Genomic DNA, 19,047 nt, shown 5'->3' on the forward strand with positions numbered 1-19,047 from the left:
CGAGACAGCGTTTAATTCCGTTGCGTTTGTTTATTTCGCGAATCGTTCCGTTGAAGAATTCCTAGCTAATTAATCGGAGGTCGGAGCGCTCGGAAGAAGTCGTTCGATTCGTTCGTCCATGGCGGAGAAATTGAACGTTAAGTGATTGCTCGGGCGACGTCGATCGATCGCGACCGATGTAGGTGGGTACGCGAACTGCCGATATCGCAGAAGATTTCAAACGAACTACCATCGGCGGAATTATATTGCGCGGGAGGTCCAAACCCGGTTCACCCGGCGGAGTTAGTTCGCGACATTTAAACGACCAGCCAGCCGCGGCTCGGCTTATTTATGTCTGTCGTAAGGAGAGACACTTCCGACGTTTGTGGCTCTCATAACCTCCGTTTATTGACACTGTTAAGAATGCTTTCTGTAATCCATTGACGGGATCCTCCCGGGGGCTGTTGCATCCGCCTCGTTAAATTCGTAATTTCGCGTCCACCTTCAACAGGACATTATTGTTCGGGTGCCCACGCCTTGTCGCGTTTCATATTCGACGAAACCGTGCCCCTGGTTTCATTACGGCCGACGCTTTATTTAATTATTCACTTGTAATCCCGTCCAGCTATCTACTCCCGTATTTCTTTTAATTAGTTTCTATATTCTTCGATATTTCAATATTAAACCTTCACGACGATTCATCCGATTTTTAAACCGAAGTACAATTAGAATTTTTGTTGCAACGATTAAGTAGAAAAATTCGTTGACAACGCGAAGTGCAAAGCGTCTCGACACTTTCTATCGAGTATTAAACATCGCGGAAACGAATATCCGCAATAATAGCAGCTTCTATTCCCAAGGAACCACAAGGATTCACTTAACCCTCAGCACTCCAGGTTGTTTTGTAATCTATCAACTGCAACTAATTTTTACGGTATTCCTAGCGAAAATGAGAAATGCTATAACACTTCTTCGATCTTCTATTTTCCTTCTTAGTACGAAATTTCGATGCGTGGAAAATCTAATAATTTTACGGTAGATTCTTTAAGATTCATTGAAATATTTAATATTCTAACTGGTGTAATATCGGAGCCTACAGAGTTCGAAGGGTTAAACCTACGCGAACAGCTTCTTCAGTTTCTCAATAAACCTTTCGTAATTCGTACGCCGAAAAATCGAAACTTCCGAAAGGTCTTGAGCGTCAACCCTCGATTCTCCACCGACGGCCGATCCGTCGCGCACATGTCGCCGCTGGTCTCGTGGATCAGCAAAACAACGCGAAATGCGACGGCGTGGGCAGACGACTGCGCGAGCTCACCTCCGCTCAGCGCCACCTTAATTATCATAATTTATAGCCAATCGGTTAATTAAAATATCTAAATACCGTATAGGCCCGCATAAGATCCGACAATATATAATCCGAGCCGGCCGCGCTCTCCACCCTTCCCCTCTTCGTACCTTATAAATATTAAATGTTTTATGGCCTCGTCGATACTCACTCTCTCTCTCTCTCTTTCTCTGTCCCTCTCACCAGCGCTGTCCTTACCTCCGTCCTCGTCCCCCGATCATTAATTATTTATCGCGTCAACTAAGGAGCCAGTCAGCCGCGAGCGAGCTCCTTCGGGTTTTATCGAATCGCCGCGCCGGCCAGATTTAGCGAATCCCGCGCGTCTGTCCCGCCGGCAGAAATTTATGTGGACTCGCAGCGGCCGGGCCGGGGGTGAGGAATCGAGGGGTTGAAAGGGGAACGGAAAAAAAAGCGCCGTCCAGGCTGAAGAACTGGGTTAAAATATGCCAACCCCGCCGCGGCCCGCTGGAGGGGGGTAAATTAATTTCGGCTTGTCACGGATACGACATCCATAAATGCAGTAGCTTCTTTGCTGGCCCTTGTCCCTCCTCCGCCCCCGGCGCTCGCTCGTACCTTGCTCCCGTCGTCTTGTCTCTCTCGGTGCTCTGCATCTTGTACGACAAAAATCTGCCGTGTAATGCTCGCCGCTTATGCATTCGTAAATAAGCACTTCGATGAACGAGCTTCGGGAGAATCGATACGCCGCCGGTTCCCGACGTTGCGCGTTCGAGGCGCATCGTTTCGCTACGCGACACGAGTTCTTTGTAATAAAGGAAACTATCGTAGAGGATGTTTTGGCATAGTTCGAGCGGTTGTTATTCTATTGTCCTTCGATATCGAGTATCGTGAGCTACGACGGAGTTCTCAAACTGTTTCGGTAACACCTGACTCTTAAATATGCATTGTTACAGCTCGTACGTTATTGTTTCTTACTAATCGTTCACGAGTTCTCGTACACTTATATTCATGAAACTCTACTATTACTTTATTATTACCAAATTCCTAAAGAAGCACATTTACGTTCAGTTACCTGCGGAAGCGTTCAACACTAAAAAAGGTGGACGCTTGTTAAACGTTGGTACCGTTGCAAAAGCTAGAGCCCGGTAAGCGATCGATGTCCGCTCCTGGATATCCGAGGCCAGGAACGTAGGAAAGAACCGAAACGGCCGGGCGGGGTGCACGTTAGGAAAGGGAAGTTGCTTGCTGGAGACAGCGGAAGAAAAATAGCGGAAGTCATCGACCTCCAAGGGGCTATATATCAGAGGGTCGCAGGGGGAGAGCTTTGTGTGTGGCCGTTTCCATTTCGTGTACACGCTCCACGTTCCTCGCTTTCTCCTTTCCTCGCCTGTTACGCGGTGTACACACACGTACAAGCTGAAAAACTTATGGGAGAAGGAGCGCGAGCGGGGTCTCCGATTGAGAAAATGACCGAAGGAAAAGTGGAAGATGGGGGTGGGGGAGAGAACGGCGAATCTAGGATAGTAGTCCTACCGTTTCATCATCCGCGAGGACAACGACGGTGGTAGGTGGCCCTCCCCGTGGTCCACGCTGGGTTTATCTTAAATGAGACTCCCCGAGGGCTTAACTCGGCTTGGCGAGGTTAGCCGACTGCCTTGTACTCGCGCTAGGATATATCTCTGATTGATTAAATTCCTGCAATTACGTCGCGCCGTATATCACGTCGGCGGCCACCCCCGGAGAGATCGTTTTAAATCCTGCGGACCCGGGGCGTGTTGTTTCGTCACCGTGACCCCTTGAGGCGAAGGGTCTATCGCTTGGAAATTTTCTTCCACTGGGCAAACTTCGGTATCTTAACCTTCCGCACTCTGCAGGCTCCTCTCAATCGCCGGTCGATGTGGTACAGGAAAATTATGAAGTATAGTATTTAACCCTTTGCACTCGGAAGGCTCGACGAAGCTGAACTTTGTACGATGCCTCGATACGTGAAATATTGGAATAAAATGGCTCGATGTACTTGTGATTTCCAGTTAGTTTCAAGGAATATCGTCTTCGCCTCGAAAAATGTTAAACATTTCTAGTGAGAAATTTCCGAGTGCTAAGGGTTGATGTTAACGTGTGATGCATTAATATGTGGATTCAAATAAGACAGCTTCTTATGATTTATATATGATTTCTAATGAAGATAGCTTTAAGATGTCGACTGTGTTTCATTGGAAAGTGTGTTGGGTATTTTTGGTAGAGAACTATTGGAGTGCAGAGGGTTAATGAATGTACTGTAGTCGACGATTGAATTATTCCATCGAATGTTATTACATCGTTTCGTAGCTTCGAGTTTAATTCTATTTGACAGAGTTTATCTTTCGCCTGTCGACGGGAAGAAGATTTCGTTTAATCTCGGAGACAGTCTTCTGTCATTTAACGGAGAATCGACTATCAACGAAATTAGGACAAAAGAATTGAATATTCTCGGGATATTTTCGTCGCCTCGTTGACGGCGGCCGGAACTTCCCTCCCGCCGGAGTAAATCACCGAGCGTGTTCGTGTTTTGACAACGCGATATAAAGCCGGAGCAATCGACGCGCGACCATGTCAAACGGTTTCCGGAATTGTTTCCATTAGCCGTTTTAATCATCGCATTTGCGATCGGTTCGCGCGGACAATGGCAACGCCACCAAAATTCATTGTGGACGGGTCGCAATGCACGATCGTCGACGCGGTGTGCTCTAGCGTCTGTGCCCGACGACATTATCTGCGATCGCCGTCGAGACGAACAATGCTAGGAAACGGTGGTAGACGCGAGAAAAAAGCTTCTTGCGCGGCAACCAAATAGACGAGAGAAAAAATAGGATACGGGAGACTGTCGGATAAGATAGAGAGCCAGCGAGAGAGCGAGAAGAGTGGCAGCGTTAGGGGAGGCAGAGGAATGGCGGAGGAGAGCCAGGCAGCAGGCGGATGAGTTATTAGATCCGGCGTATCCGGTATTGCGTCGCGGATGACCAATAGTTTCATCGAGGGATTGTTGAAGGTTCCGGAACACATTTCCGGTTTCCGCTCGACGAATCACCCTTCCCTCCTCTTCTTCATCTTCCCCGTGTCTGGACGGCCTCTCGGAATTTGCTTGTCCGTGAACCATGGGGCAGAGAGAAATAGAAGAGGCCGAGGAAGGGGAAGATTCTGGCTCCCTCCGGTACCCACTAACCGTGACGATTCTCCGTCGACCTCTCTATGGCTCCTTCCCTCGGACTCGAGGGTAGTTTGGCTCTCGATGGATATTACCGTCATCCCGCAGCGCTTCTCGATCAGTTTCGCCGTGATCTTTGGTGAACTTGGGACTCGAACGTTCTTGACATGCTTGTGATCTGTGGAATTACTTAATAACCATAGAATCCTATTATCGCAGCAGCAGACCTTTGTATTTTAATGTACAAAATAAAACATATTCCTTCAATCTCATCATACACGGTAAAAGTTATTCAGTCCGGAAAATACGCGAATAATTCAAACCCGAAGAAGCCAAGACTCTCCGACCACCAATCGAGATATACCGTTCGCAAAGAACAACGGAAGGAAAATTGATTAACAAGCGGGATCGGTAATTTCGTCGGAATCAGGCACCGGAGCGTTCACAGTTCGCGGGCATCGCTAATTAAGTCGTCAATTCCGGCCGGGTCACGGGAGTTGGTCCCGGCGCTCGCCCGGCCCCGCTCCTTCCCCCTTAAATCTTGCCCGGAAGTTCGTTACTAGACTCGGCCACGCTGTGAACTCCGGGAACTGATGGTTGTTACTTAGACTGCTCATATTTATCACGTCCCTCGGTCTTTCTCCGGCTTCCTCGGCCTCCCGCGCTCCTTCTTCCGCGGTTTTCACACCGTTCCGCCGGTGAAAGCCCGCCCGGCCTCCCCAGCCACCGGCGAACTCGGCGACGCCTTAAGGGGATGGGTTCCGGGCGGGCGTGAGGGCTCGGAGAGGGACCAACTACGGGCGAACTCCGCTGGAACTCCCGGAGAAACTCGCGGCGAACGCGCGCCCGCCGTGTCGCCGGCAACTAACTTCAGAAGCCCTCTCGGCTCCTTTCCGCCGCCACCCCCGCAAAGGATTCCACGCTCGTCTAGGCTCCGCGCGGCCTTACACGCTTCCGTACCTCCAGATCTCCGTCTGAAACGCAGCCAGGCATCCAGCTAGGCCGCAACCATAAGTTACTAATGTTGTTCCCGTGTTGGCGCGCGGCACCGAACGACGAGGACGCTGCCGGGAGAGAGACGGCGGCGGAGAAGACACCCCAAACCCCCGTCGCAAAACGGATTTCGAAGTTTTACCTCGTTTCCGAGGGGATTATCTTCCTCGGTATAATAGATACGCTTTAGTGGCTGCTCGAAGGTGTCTTTCCGTGTTTTGCGGTCCGCACGAGCCCGCTGATTAAAGGTAATCGCGGACGCGGATGGAAACTCGGCCGGCATCCTTGGTAATCCGCGCGGTGTCTTCCGGAATCGGTTACGATGAGAGAAACGCGGCGATTTGATCGAAGTAAGTGGACTTTCTCGGTGTTTACTTTTGGAGATGTTTCTAATCTGGGTTTTTCTTCTTTGAATTATATTCCGGAAGATTGTGGTGACTACAGGGAAATATATCGATGAAGGTGTAAGGATATATAGGTAATTTTTGGATTTGGAATCTTTGAATGTATCTGTAATATTATTTCTAAATTTTGGTGTTTGTTACTGTGATCGATGGTGCTGGAATCTTTACATCGTTTTGATGGGATTGAAAGAAAGCATTTCCGATGAAGAGGTTCTTCTTTGTTATTCGTTAATATCTTGCGTTAAAACGCGGCGCGTATTTGTGCAACGAGGCTTTGTTTATTCAGCTTCCAATCGATCTGAAATTCGACTTCGTATTCTTTTTGTTCAATTTCACTGAGTCGGCGCTGCACCCGCAAACTCTGCCATAAATTTCTCCGGTGACCTTTGCGCGCGCGGTAGCCCGCATAATTCATCCTCGATTATAATGATGCGTTTAACGCTCCCTTATTAATCAATTTGCCGGCTATTTATCACCCGGTCGGCCAATTTGTAATCGTTGCTAAATCAACCATTATTCAATCGAATAAAATCCAGAGAGCGTACCAAGTGAATGCGGACACTCACACTTACTCCATCCTTCCGAACAACGCAACGTTGATCCGCCATGAACGCGCTTCTTGATTGGCAGACACCGTTACTGCCTCTGGCAGAAACTACTCGACCGAACGAGCCAAGAATCCGTCATAATAATTACTCTTACACCGTAACAAATATTTCCATCAGTGATAAAAGCAAATACGACGATAACACTCGCCTTTGAGTAAATGAAACTATTACTATAAAATATGTTCCTTATTTTAACAATATTTCCCATTTCCAATACCTATGCAGACCATTCTACCACCAAAACTACCCAACAATCGAATCGACTTTTCAAGATATTTTAATATAAACACCAAACGCATCTATCGAAGATTCAACTGATTCACAATTCAATTCGCTAACTCGATTTCTTCGATAATTCTCCAAAGAAGCATCTCAACGGTTGCAACAAGATATCAGGAATAGATAATTTCGACCTGTCCGATAGTTTCACCAACAAATTACACGCTCTTCGATCCAAAGAGGATCTCCCTTAGACGTTTTCCGCATTCTTCGATTCATCTTGAAGCCCCAAATAGCCGCATCAATGGACACGCTTGCCCGCAGCTCGCCGCGCCCGCAATTAACGAACCACCGCTGCTGGAAACGCTCCTAAATCACCGGGCGGGACGGTATTGCCGGTAGTTTTGGCGCCGGCTCGGGTAGAACTGCAAGGAACCGAGCAGCTTTGAGGATTTACACGGTACCTAGGCAAGCGGGCGAGCCTTCCGGCTCGGCTTTATTGCGTTACGCCGCGTTTTTCCCGCGGATCCTCGTTACATCGTGGCAACCGTCGTCGTTCCACCCTCCAGCCCAGTTCACGTGGAAAAGTAACCGTCGTTTCGTGATGAAGGAACCGGCTAACGAACTCCCCGTACGACTCTAAAGTGCTATCTCCACGAGACTCAAAGGCGCCGTAAGAAGTGCCATTAAGGCGGCGATCATATCTACACGGATGGTTCGTCTTCGTTTATTAAAGCGCGATGAGAGGGACGCACGGGCGCAGCGCGAGAGCGTCTTTTTGCCGGACCAGGCCGGGCAGACCCGGCCGATAGAGGATCGTTTCTCCTCGGGCTCGATAAGAATCTGACGACCCGGAGAGATACCATCGATTCTTTTGTTCTTGTCGATGGCGGTCGGACGGCCGGGGATGGGGATAGAGTCATGTAGGTTTAATCGGCTGCGGTATGATATCGGTCGCCGCGGTAGCTGCCCCGTCGGAATTAATTGGAGTCCAGTTTGTGGAAGGACCTCGTGCAGCTTAAATATTGTTCGGTGTCGTTAGCGCTGAACGTTGATTTATTTGGCCAACCTTCCGCACTTCCAGCCAGCCTGGCTACCTTCAAACGTCTGAACGTTGCGCGGTATTTAATCTGTAATTAGAATAATGAATCAACCAAGAGATAAGAGATATATAGAAAAGAAGTTAGATTACCCTATACCAATATATTCCTAACCGATCTCCCTTAAACAACGAAACACGCTCGCAACTTGCGTCATCGGTCCTCGAATTCGCATAAACACCGCACTCGAGTGACAAGTACTCCCCGTCGAACCATTAAATTCCCCGCTCGCTTCGAGATACATTCGATCTACAATAAGAATATCGATAAGCGCGGGCAGTTATCAACGCGATATTTCACGCATCCGCGCGACACTTTTCATACTTCCGCGCGACGCAAACGGGTTGAGAAATCACGCCCGGCCACGGTGGAAAACTCCGGATCGGGAGAGGCAACGACCGCTGGCCACGCGCATAACTTCGATTCGCGGACAATTTTACAGGGGGTAATCGCCGGGCCGGTCGATCGAGCGAGGTTTAACGAGGCAATTTGCACGTACAGAAGGAGACAAGTTCGCGACTCTCGTCTTGAAAGGATCGCCTCTGCCCCTTTCCCCCGGGGCTCGCGATTCCTTCGAGCGTCTCCCGCGCGGCCGATTCCTTAATTTCCGATATTGTGGCCCGTCCGAGCCATCCCGGGGCGCCCCGCTGCGTTATAGCGCGGTTTAATCACACTACAAGCGCGCGTCCCTCGTTAGTGGGATATCGCGGCGGCTATAATACGAGGCTACATTCCACGCGGCCACGGCGGATAGGCCGCGAGAGGGACGCTCCTTTCGCGAGCGCGCTCGCTGCATCGCAGCCTGCACGCGGCGGTTTTATTGGGTCCGCAATAATCGTTCGGGCTCCCGTGATTGGTGGAAAACGGCTCCGTTGATCCTTCACGCCGCGGGATCGTTCTCGTGCGCCGGAAAATGAATTGCGCGGCGACCCGATCATTTTTATCCGCCCCACTCCGCTCGGCTATCGCGGCCGTTCCGCCTTCCCTTCCGGTGTTTCGGAAGATTTAAGGAAATCTACGCGCTCATCGATATTCTATTGTTAGGTAAATGCTCCGGACATCGTCGGATCCAAGGATAACTTCTACCTTTTATATCCTCGCCGTATAGAACGACTGATTCCACGAGCTTGTGCTTCGGACTCCGAGGAACTCGTTCAATGAAGATTAGTTCGTCTTTGTCTCGACGAGTGATGGGTCGAATGTGTTTTCAACGATCCATTGGAATATAAATAATCGTATTATTTACTTATTCGTTAACTATATACTATTTTATTCGGGTAAACTTGTTCTTATTATTCGAACGAGTAAAATTTCTACTAAAAACGCAGGTCGACTGCGAGAATGTATTTCACTGGCAATAAACAGCGCAATATCTCTTCGAAGGAGATAGTTCATTCTGGTTTAGCATAAGAAAGGCTTCGAAGAGTGTTCTACAATGGCTGTTGTACGGGGTTTTCGCGTTCGAGATTTCGATGACGCCCGATCTGCCCCCCTCCCTCGCTCGTTTTTGTTCGCCGGTTGGCTCGCTTTGGTATTGGTGCCGGAGGGTAGGACGCAATCAGTGCCCTTGATTTATCGCGGCAATATACATTAAGATACCGACATTAAAACTAGGGGAGCCTCCCGTGGATCCCTGGCTCCATTACCGCTTACGAAAAGAGAGAGTAGCTGTCGTCGCGTTCCACCGGATCGCTCCGAGCCGACGAAGATTGAATCCCTCGGATCCTGACGCGTCCTCGTGGCCGAATTGCTGGCGCAGCGAGTCGCAGCTTTCCGGTCCACGTCTATTTACCGATATTACGGTCCTCGGGGTTTAATTCGCTGATTTATATACCGAAGAAACCTCATTTACAGCGAACGTAGGATAGAAAATTGGGTGACATGAACGCGTCAATTCGGTCGGTGTCACGATCGTGTTTGCTCCCATGTGTTCTCGAAGGATGGTAAAATTACTTCCAGACCCTTCTACTGTACAGTGGTAAATAAGATAGAATATTTATTAATTTCCTCTGTAACATATTAATTCACCGATTGTCCCTTTTGTTTACTATTTATTACTGTACAAGCTTTCAGTTCCTTTTACTACCACCTTACCACCCGTAAAATCGCGTCGAAGGTAAAAGGAAATTCGATGAATCGAAGAACTCGACGAAGCGAGTTAATAATCAATCGATCAGAAAGCTCCGAGGAAACTTTCACGCAACCGATCGCAGGCATACCGATAAGAGTGATAGTTTCAATTACTGTTCCTTCCATTTCGAGAGCACGAATTCCCCTCTCGATGAAAGATGAAGGGAAGGAAAAGCGGTGGCTTATAAGGAGCGATCGTGACGCCGGCCGATCACAAGTACACAGCTCGCCAGATCCCGACTCGCCCGTTCTTGAGGGGCATCGATCGCGCGTGTTCCCGTTGCCGTGCAGAGGAACACCGAAAGGGACCTCGAGGATGCTGTCGAGAGGACTGGCGAGCTTTTCCAATACCCGCTTGCCAATTACGGAACAGAGATCTAACCGTAGTAACGTGTAGTGTTTCCACCATTGTCCGCAGGTCCGAGCGGGGCATACAGTCCGGATGCGACGATGGGATACATGATGGACGGACAGGCGGCGAGCATGATGCACCGGCCGCCCGGTGATCCCACCTTCCACAATCAGTACCATTACCCGCCAGAGTACTATGGACATCACTTATAAAGGTACGTGGGAAAGTAGCCTTGTTTGTGTGACCCGTTGTTCCCTCTGCGCGCGGATTGATTCGATGAACATTGGCTCCGTGCGATGTTCAGGCTGATCCGGAGCAGAGTGGTCCGTTATCGCTACGATGAACAAGTTTACGGGACTTTGCGTATTACGTGAACACGTTGAAGGATAGATATTTGCGCTCGTATAACGAACACACGCGTTGAAGAAGGAATATATATAGAGAAGTACGCGAGTAGAGATTCTAGAACTCTTCGGAAAGGAACTACCGATGAATAAAGTTATCTATTGGCCTTTGCAGTGTTGAAATAGAATTTCTTTTGTAAAAAGAACGCACGTAGGAGAAGGAATGTGTATTACATAGTGAAGTACGCGAGTAGAGATCCTTGAACCCTTCGGAAAGGAAATATTGACGGTTAGTCACTTGACTATTGACCTTTGCGGTGTTGAAATAGAGTTTGTTTCGTAATTTAGTTCTCATTGGATTCGAAGAACGTATCCCGTCTCGTCGCGAAACGTTGAATATTTCTATTGGAAAACATTCGATGATAGAGTTAATTTCGAACAGCGAATTTCGATGAGTAAAATAGTAACGTTGAATTACGGGAACAAATGTATCTTCCGGTCAGTACGGACAAGTATAGCGGTGAAATAAATACGTCCAATGTTCCACGAGCAAACGCATTAACCGGCGCAACTCTTTCTCACGTTGCAGCAGTAGTCGCGAGTGAAGGTAGACGATGGAATGACGGTTCTTGCGGAACGGGAAACGTAGAAGCGTGACGGAAGCACCGTGCTCCGGTCGGCGAGCTGAAGGAGCGGTTCGTCGCCTCGCGGGCAATCGACGGCCCGGGGTACAAGAGGAAGCCTCTTCCCGCGTTGCACGTCGGGGACTCGCGCTGCCGGACACTCGAGCCCAGCGCGATGCGGAGGATCCAAGATGGCGCCGGTCCGGTCGACGGGCGGCGGAGGACGGACGGATTCGAGATCGGTGGATCGACGATTCAACGGCGAAGAACGCGAAGCGAGATCGTTGTGAAGGGGAAACGGAGAACGAGTTCCGAACGAAGAGAAGAGGAACCGGATGGCCGGCTGGTGCGTCGAACGCGAGAGACCGGAAGCGAGGCGGAAGGGTACAGAGCGCGGCTCGGCGAACGGGACGAGGAGCCGCCCGTGGAAATTCATGTGATTGTTCTGTGTACAAATGTCGCGGTGTAATATTGTAGTGATCGAAGGATTTAAATGTTAAATTTTAATACGGTCGCGATCGAGCTACGTTAACGATATATGGAAGACAGGGAGGCGGATTTAAACACGAGTGATATAGATAATTTAGCGCGGGTGTGTACATTAAACGGGAACGAGGAGGATGAAGAGGTCGATAGGCAATGGGACGAGGGGCGGGGGAGGGGGAGGGGGGAACGAAGGAAACGGCGAACCCGGTGCTCGCAGGGATGCGTGAAATAGATACGAAACGTCGACTCGAGGGTGACGAGGGAAGAAGGTACTAGAAGAATGAAGAAGAAGAAAGAAGAGGAAGAAGAAGAAGAAGAAGAAGAGGATGGAGTATGAGAGGAAGAGGTTGGAGAGTTACGAAGAAATGCGAGATCGAGTATGTATACGTACATACGCTCACCGGAACGTGTGTATCAGTACACACGGCTATATAAATAAAATATAAATAGAGAAAAGAATTTTAGCGGCGCGACCGGCCGCGTTCGCGGACCGAACGCGACACGAAGGAACGATTTTAACGCGCACGGGCGCACCTTCCGCGCGTACGAACGACGGATGCGAACGGTGCAGCGAGCGTCCGTTGCAGTGCGAAACGGCGGCGAGAGCGGGTGGTTCGAGCGGCGCAGCACGGGGGGAAATAGAAAACGTTTAGAAACGATGGGGGATGAAATCGACGCGTGTGCCGGACTCGAGCGTTGACCGCATTCACTTGCATATATATTATATAGGTGACATTGAAATTTGTACAGTTATTAATGATAAATGAGAATTTACTAATTAAAGGAGGAAGTAATTATATATATAAATATATACATAACTGAAGTAACACGTGGCCCCGGTTGTAATATATACATAAGCGAGCGTTTTAATTGGACTTGGGACGACGATTATATCTCGTGTGTGCATGTGTGTGTGTATGCGTGCATGTGTGACGTGTATGATACGGGCGGGTGAGTGCGTGGGCAGGTGTATGCGTGCGTGTGTTCCCGTATTTCTCGGCGATGTGTGTGTGTGTGGCGGAGGCCGCGTGGTGCCGGGAGGGAAAATAACGCGAATGAAAAATACGAGAGAGACGGCCGTGAAGAGAGAAATCTTCCCTTCCATCCTTATCCTGCTCCTCTTACCTCCACCTATTCCCTTTATCCCCTTTTGTCCACAAAAGCATGCGAGTGTGAAAGTGAGGAAGAGAGAGAGAGAGAGAGAGAGAGAGAGAGTGAGAGAGAGAGAGAGAGAGAGAGAGAGAGAGAGAGAGAGAGAGAGAGAGAGAGAGAGAGAGAGAGAGAGAGAGAGAAAGAGAGAGAGAGAGGATAATTAACACGCGAGCGATGGCGGTGAGGGACTATATATATAAAGAAAAAATATATATATATATATAAATATATATAAATATATAAATACAAAAGTATAGATACCTGCGAGAGGATCGGACGCTCTTCGTCGTCGGATCCCTCCGAAACCCACCTGAATCACCGATACACTATCACATCTACACTCACAAAGCGTGCATACACACGCGTGCACACGAGGTACACGAAGGAGGATACACAAACGTACACGGAAGCGCGCGTGAAGAAGAGCGTTATTATCCCAGCCCCGTCTCCCCACACCGTAACGATAATTAAAGGAACCTAAACACGGAGGAAGATGCGTACACTTGGACGACGGAGTACACGATTACAGTTTATTATATAATATATTGTGTATAAATAGTTAATTGAGCCGCGGCGAGCGTGGACAGGGGGAGGGCGGAATTCGATTGGGAGGGCTGCGCCGCGTACTCTCTCGCCTCTCGTCTTTCCCATTTTTCCCCCCGTCCCGTTCCTTGCCCTCTTTCCTGCGCCGCGACTCGACGCGACGCGCTCGGGGGAGGCGAAAGGGCTCGGTAATAAATGGAGAAACCGCGGACCAGTCAGAACCTCGACACGCCGGGGGGAGGGAAATCGGGAGAGGCGAACGTTAACGAGCACGATCGAGAGGGACCGATGTTCCTTTCTTGCTTTCTTCTATTTCGTTCGGCCACCTTCTTCCGCGACGAACCGCGCGATCGCGGTGTTAGCGAATCGTAAAATGAATTTGTTAATGCGGTCGGACCTTGTTTTGTCGCGCGAGAGGATGCCGGTTGGATCTTCACTGTTAATTTCAGCGTTCTCGCGCAAGGAAGTACAGAATACTCCTCTTCGTAGAACAATTGAGTTCGATACTCGTGCGTCGTAACTTTTATATTTGATTTTTATCCTGTAACCGGTTCACTGTCGCAACTTCGAAGCTGATATAGTGGTTCTTTCTGTAAGATGGAAATTTGCGCGGAAAGGCAAATTTTGATTCCGTGGGAGGTTCTATACGTTTAAAATTTCTACGAATATCCGACAATCAGAGTCGGATTCTACAGTCGAATTTTCTCTGAAGTGCTCATTCGAGCAGCTATCTCGGATCGCGATAGAATATCGGGAAAATCGCGATTCTACCGTGTCGCGAGCGAAACGATCGGAATCCGACGGAATTACGCTCGATCTTGACCATCTACGCGGAACCGACGGCGTCGTTGCCGAAGTTTCATCGGTTCCCGGGTAGAATCTCGGGAGCGAGATGAAATTTCGTCCAAGGATCTCTCGACGGAATGGTCGATCGATGTCAAGGACGCGCGGCGTCGCTCGTGAACGGGAAACCGGGCGTGCGTGATCGCTGGTGTGTACGGTTCGCGAAACGATTCGAAAACTCGCCGAAAGCGAAGCTCCAATTCTATTTTTATTCTCCGAAAGACACACTTCTCCTAGGGAAACGCGACTTCGACGATTTCCGACATCCTCGGTCCACTTTGTTTTTCCCGTTTCCATCGGAAGTAGTCTCTGAATCGCTGGGAAAGAGGTTCCTCGGAATTATTAGAAGAAAAGAAGAAAAGGAATAAAAAGAATCGATGAAGCAGGGAACCGACGCCATGTTCTTCGTGTCCACAAAATTCCCGCGAGCCCCTTCGTTACGATACTCCACAGAGCTGAGCGTGTCTATTCGAGAGGCTGGATGGGTGTGAGCGAGTAAGAGAGAAAGAGAGAGAGCGCGAGAGCGAGAGAGAAAAAGAGAGAGAGAGAGAGAGCGAGTCTGAGAAATTTAATTAAATTAAACGTCGATTAGATGTCAGAGTGGATTGACGAGTACGCAGCGGCGCGGGGCTCCCCCGTTGCGCGCGGGAAATTCGAAATCGCGTTTCTGCCGGCGTGTCCGGATCGACGGGACCGATAATCGATCATCGTTTCCGGACTATCGAGCGTTCGGATCGGTAAGTGGCAACGGGGCAGGGGTGTAGCTAGGTGAACTGAAAAAGAGAGAGCGAGAGAGAGAGAGAGAGAGAGAGAGAGAGAGAGAGAGAGAGAGAGAGAGAGAGAGAGAGAGAGAGAGAGAGAGAAAGAGAGAGAACGGGACACGACAGAACGAAAGAGAAAGAGAGAGAGAGAGAAAGAGACCGCGAGACTGCGAGAGAAATCCAGAGCGAGGCTGCGCGAGAGTGTACGATCGTGAGAAACGCAGAGCATACGAGACAAATTTTATCGATATTTTCAATACGCCCGCATACACGCAGATCTTGTATAAAAATTTTAAATGTAAACACATTGCTCTTGTCGCGCGACCTGCCGATCAGAACGGAACCGGACTGAGATCGTTTCTCGTCGAACGGGATCGGAGAGCGAGACCACGAAGTAATTCGCCGTGGCATGCGAAACAGCGACGAGCAACGATCTCGTTGCCGATTCCCTTCGGGCCGGCGCAGCGGCGTATTAGTATACTGAAACAAAAAAAAAAAAAGATAACCCACGTATACCGAAAGACTCAGGTGCGAGAGAAGTCAGCTTTAGGTCCCGGTTAAATTGGAGAGAAATTTCGGACACTCGTCGAGGTGTACGCGCGTGGCGCAAATCGATCGTGCGATCCTGCGCGCGGAACGATCGACAGGTTTTCAATTCCGTTCTACTTTTGTATATTGTCGCCGACCCGCCGTTGAAATTTCTCGACGACCAAGCCCCGCCAGGATACATGGTATACGCCGCGAGACACACGGCGAGCCGAGCCGGAGATCTGCCCGGGAGACGTCGCGCGCGGATCGTTCAAACGCTTTCGACGGACGAGTCGCTCGCTCGTCCATTCAAGCCGAAGCTTTTTAACAACGGGGACCCGGACGCGTTAATCCGCTCGGCGTTCCCCGGCAGCTAGGGAATTTTAAACCGTCTCCGTTCCGTCTGCGACGATCCCGGCCGGCGATCTCCGCGCCTCGGCTCGCCGCTCGAGAACAATCGTCTATTCGTAACAGAAAAAAAAGTACTAACGAACTGATTATCAAGTACGAGACAATCATGGACACGTACGACGGGCGTGCAGTCGCGACGGCGGTAGCGCGTCGTCGCCGACGGTCCGCCAACGGGGCGCACGGGTTTTTTACGAATTCTATTTGTTGAGCGATATATTGTTTAATTTTGTTGAGGTACGCCCCTTGGCCCCGCCGTCCGCGGCGACGCGCAGCGCTCGCCGACGCGTTCAAGAGAAATTTCAACGGGCGAACCGCGTTGTTTGAGGCCCGCGCGACGATGCAACCGATGAGACCGCCGATCGGCAGTGGCGAGGAACGAGGGGGAGGAACATGCGATTTGGAAACGGCGCGCCGGATCGTCGTTCCGTATAATTTTTCTATCGTATGATTTCAAGTCTCGCGCGATCGTTCGCGTATTGGGAATGCAGCGATCGGACCGATGATCGGTGATTAAATTATTTTTTCACTGGCGAGGAGCGACGATCCGCGGGCCGCGCTACCGTTCTCGCTCGGTCGAGGGTGCAACGCGCGCGAACGTGCTCTCCGTCTTTTTACCCCGGTCTCTCCGACGCGGCCAGCACCCCGTCACCGGCCACCCCCGCGGTGCCGGTCGGAGAACCGGCGATCAATATTTTCGTAGAAATGCCCGGCGACGCGTCCCCGCGTTTAGCCGAGTAACACCAGGATCGCACGAGCGATTAACGTCGGGCCGGCGCGGCCGGCCGCGAGGGTCACGCGGGGGCGGGTCGGCTCGGGTCGTGTCGGATCAGGGGCGGGGACGGGGTGTGCGGTAGAACCGCCGACGCTAGAGCGGCCGCCGGTGCCCGGCGGAAAAGGGATGTGAAGACGGCGGCGAACGGACGACGTTTATTGGCTGTTCGTTTTTCTAAATGAGTTCACCCGATTGAATCATCGCCTTAAAAATGTATACGAAGTAACAGTAAGGTATCTAAGTAATAATCATGTTAGAGGGTAAAGAAACTTAAAACAAAGATTTTATGAGCGAGCGGCGAGATAACGAGCGGTTATATATGTATAGGGGCGAGCGGAAGAAAATAGTATGTGCGTGCAAGTGTGCGAGGATGCGTGCGAGCAAGCGAGCGAGAGGGAAAGTAATGTATAATTATCGTGTAATTACGGTGGAAACGATGACGTCGGGAGCGACCACGGTCGCCGGGAAATGGCGGCGATGATCATAATGACGCGACACCGGCGCGTCCAACGGCGTCGCCGACCGTTCGCGAGAGACTCGCGCGTCGATCACCGTCGTTACGATCATCGGGCGGCGGGCGAAACGATTACGATTACGCCGGGAGAGTGACGAGACGCCGATGTATACCACGGTCATACGATTACGACGATGATACGATGATGATTATATAACGACGATTACGATGATACGATGCAGCCGATGATACGACGCAGATTATAATGATAACGATGATTATGATTATGATGATGATAATGATGATGATGATGATGATGATGATGATGATTATGATGATGATGACGGTGATGATGATTATAAGGATGATGATGATGATGATGATGATGATGATGATGATGATGATGACGATGAGGAGGAGGAGGAGGCGGAGGAGGAGGAGGAGGTGGTGGAGGTAGGGGATGAGGAGGAGAATGATGAGGGTGATTATAATGCTGAGGCGATGATTATGATTATAATGCTGGGGTGATGATAATGATTACGATGATGAGGTGATGATGATATGATGATGCTGATGATGATTATAATGATGATGGTGATGATGCAGATGATAATGATGATGATTACGATGATTATGATTATGCTGACGGTGACGATGATGTGTATAGTAAGCTAAAAATTTATTATATCGGTATGGAATCAGATTTTTTCAACTGTTTGCGTATTGACGACCTATTGACACCCTTAAGTAAAAAAAACAAGAGGAACGGCAAATAAATTAAAAAAGATAAAAAACGAATGAAATCGAACTGTGTTCTGTGTATATTCGATCACTCGTGACCGGTCTCCGATCCACGATTGTGATACGGCGACGCGTATATAGGATCGGTAGAGGGTAGGGAGGGAGATTTAATTTCCTTTCGTTTTCTTTCGGTCAAGATTGCGTCCTCGATGCCGAGGGTTCACGATCGTTCGTGTGTCTCCTTAATCGCGTGGATCCTTGCTTTCGCGCGGCTGAACGATCGAACGCAGCCGAGGAGAAAAATGATACCTGTCGATGTAAAAGTATTAGTATTACGGGGGATCGCGTCGTGAAAGAAAATCGGCGCACGAGACGCGTCTCGGGCACGGGAAATCATGGGAACAGCGTCGATCGTTTTCGCGTGATAATCGGCGCCGTGTTTCGCGCGCGCGAAACAACGAACCACGTTCGCAGCGTGATGACGATGAAAGGAAGGACGATGTCAAAGGTGGTCTATGTTAGAGAGTGTCCATTGTATAGTGTTTTTTTGAAACGTGAGCATTAAATGCTACATCTTGTGTACGCCTTCTGTGTCTGGAGAATTCATTTCATTTGGAACCGCTCGCGAGAAAATCTGCCGACGCGGGTGTGATGCTCGATCGTCTTCTTCTCTCTCTGTCCCCTTTAACGCACTCTCGGAGCGAAGATTGTCCGTCGTTTCTCTTTAATTTCGACAGTCCGTCTCGGTTTCTTCCGTTTGCCGAAACCGACAGAGGAATCGTCCTTCGATTTTCGGGAGCATCACGCGTGCATCGCGTTTTATCACGAGTGTTGCTGGCCCAGTTCCTTGCATCCCGTCTGCGCGAGCTACGAGAAACTCGACTAATCACTGTTATTCGAAAAATAACCACACTACAATTTGATAACTAGTAGACACAAATACAGACATTTACAAATGTTTAAAATAACCTGAAATTAGTCGAGTTCCCCGTTTGCAATTATACGAAGGGGAACATCGTGTCCCTCATTATTCAAGCCGACAAAATTCCAAGTCTCGACTTCCTGTGTTCCGAGAAAGGTAAGTAACACGTTTCAATTCTACTGTATCATTCAC

General features: G+C 49.6%; 1 protein-coding gene across 5 annotated transcripts in view; it reads left to right on the forward strand.

Moving 5' to 3' along the window:
- The window catches only part of hth (Meis homeobox homothorax), a 482,965-nt gene extending 464,450 nt beyond the window's left edge, over positions 1-18,515 (forward strand). For 3 of the 5 annotated variants that reach the window (XM_076370371.1, XM_076370373.1, XM_076370375.1), the window contains 2 exons: positions 10,321-10,489; positions 11,209-18,515. In XM_076370371.1, coding sequence (XP_076226486.1) covers positions 10,321-10,487 — 167 coding nt within the window. In that variant the 3' untranslated portion in view covers positions 10,488-10,489; positions 11,209-18,515. The remainder of the gene's footprint in view (positions 1-10,320; positions 10,490-11,208) is intronic. The other 2 variants (XM_076370372.1, XM_076370374.1) reach the window with 2 other exon arrangements.
- The last annotated feature ends 532 nt before the right edge of the window (positions 18,516-19,047 follow it).

Source organism: Nomia melanderi, chromosome 8, assembly GCF_051020985.1.
Source record: "Nomia melanderi isolate GNS246 chromosome 8, iyNomMela1, whole genome shotgun sequence".
In the NCBI taxonomy this organism is placed as follows: Eukaryota; Metazoa; Arthropoda; class Insecta; order Hymenoptera; family Halictidae; genus Nomia; species Nomia melanderi.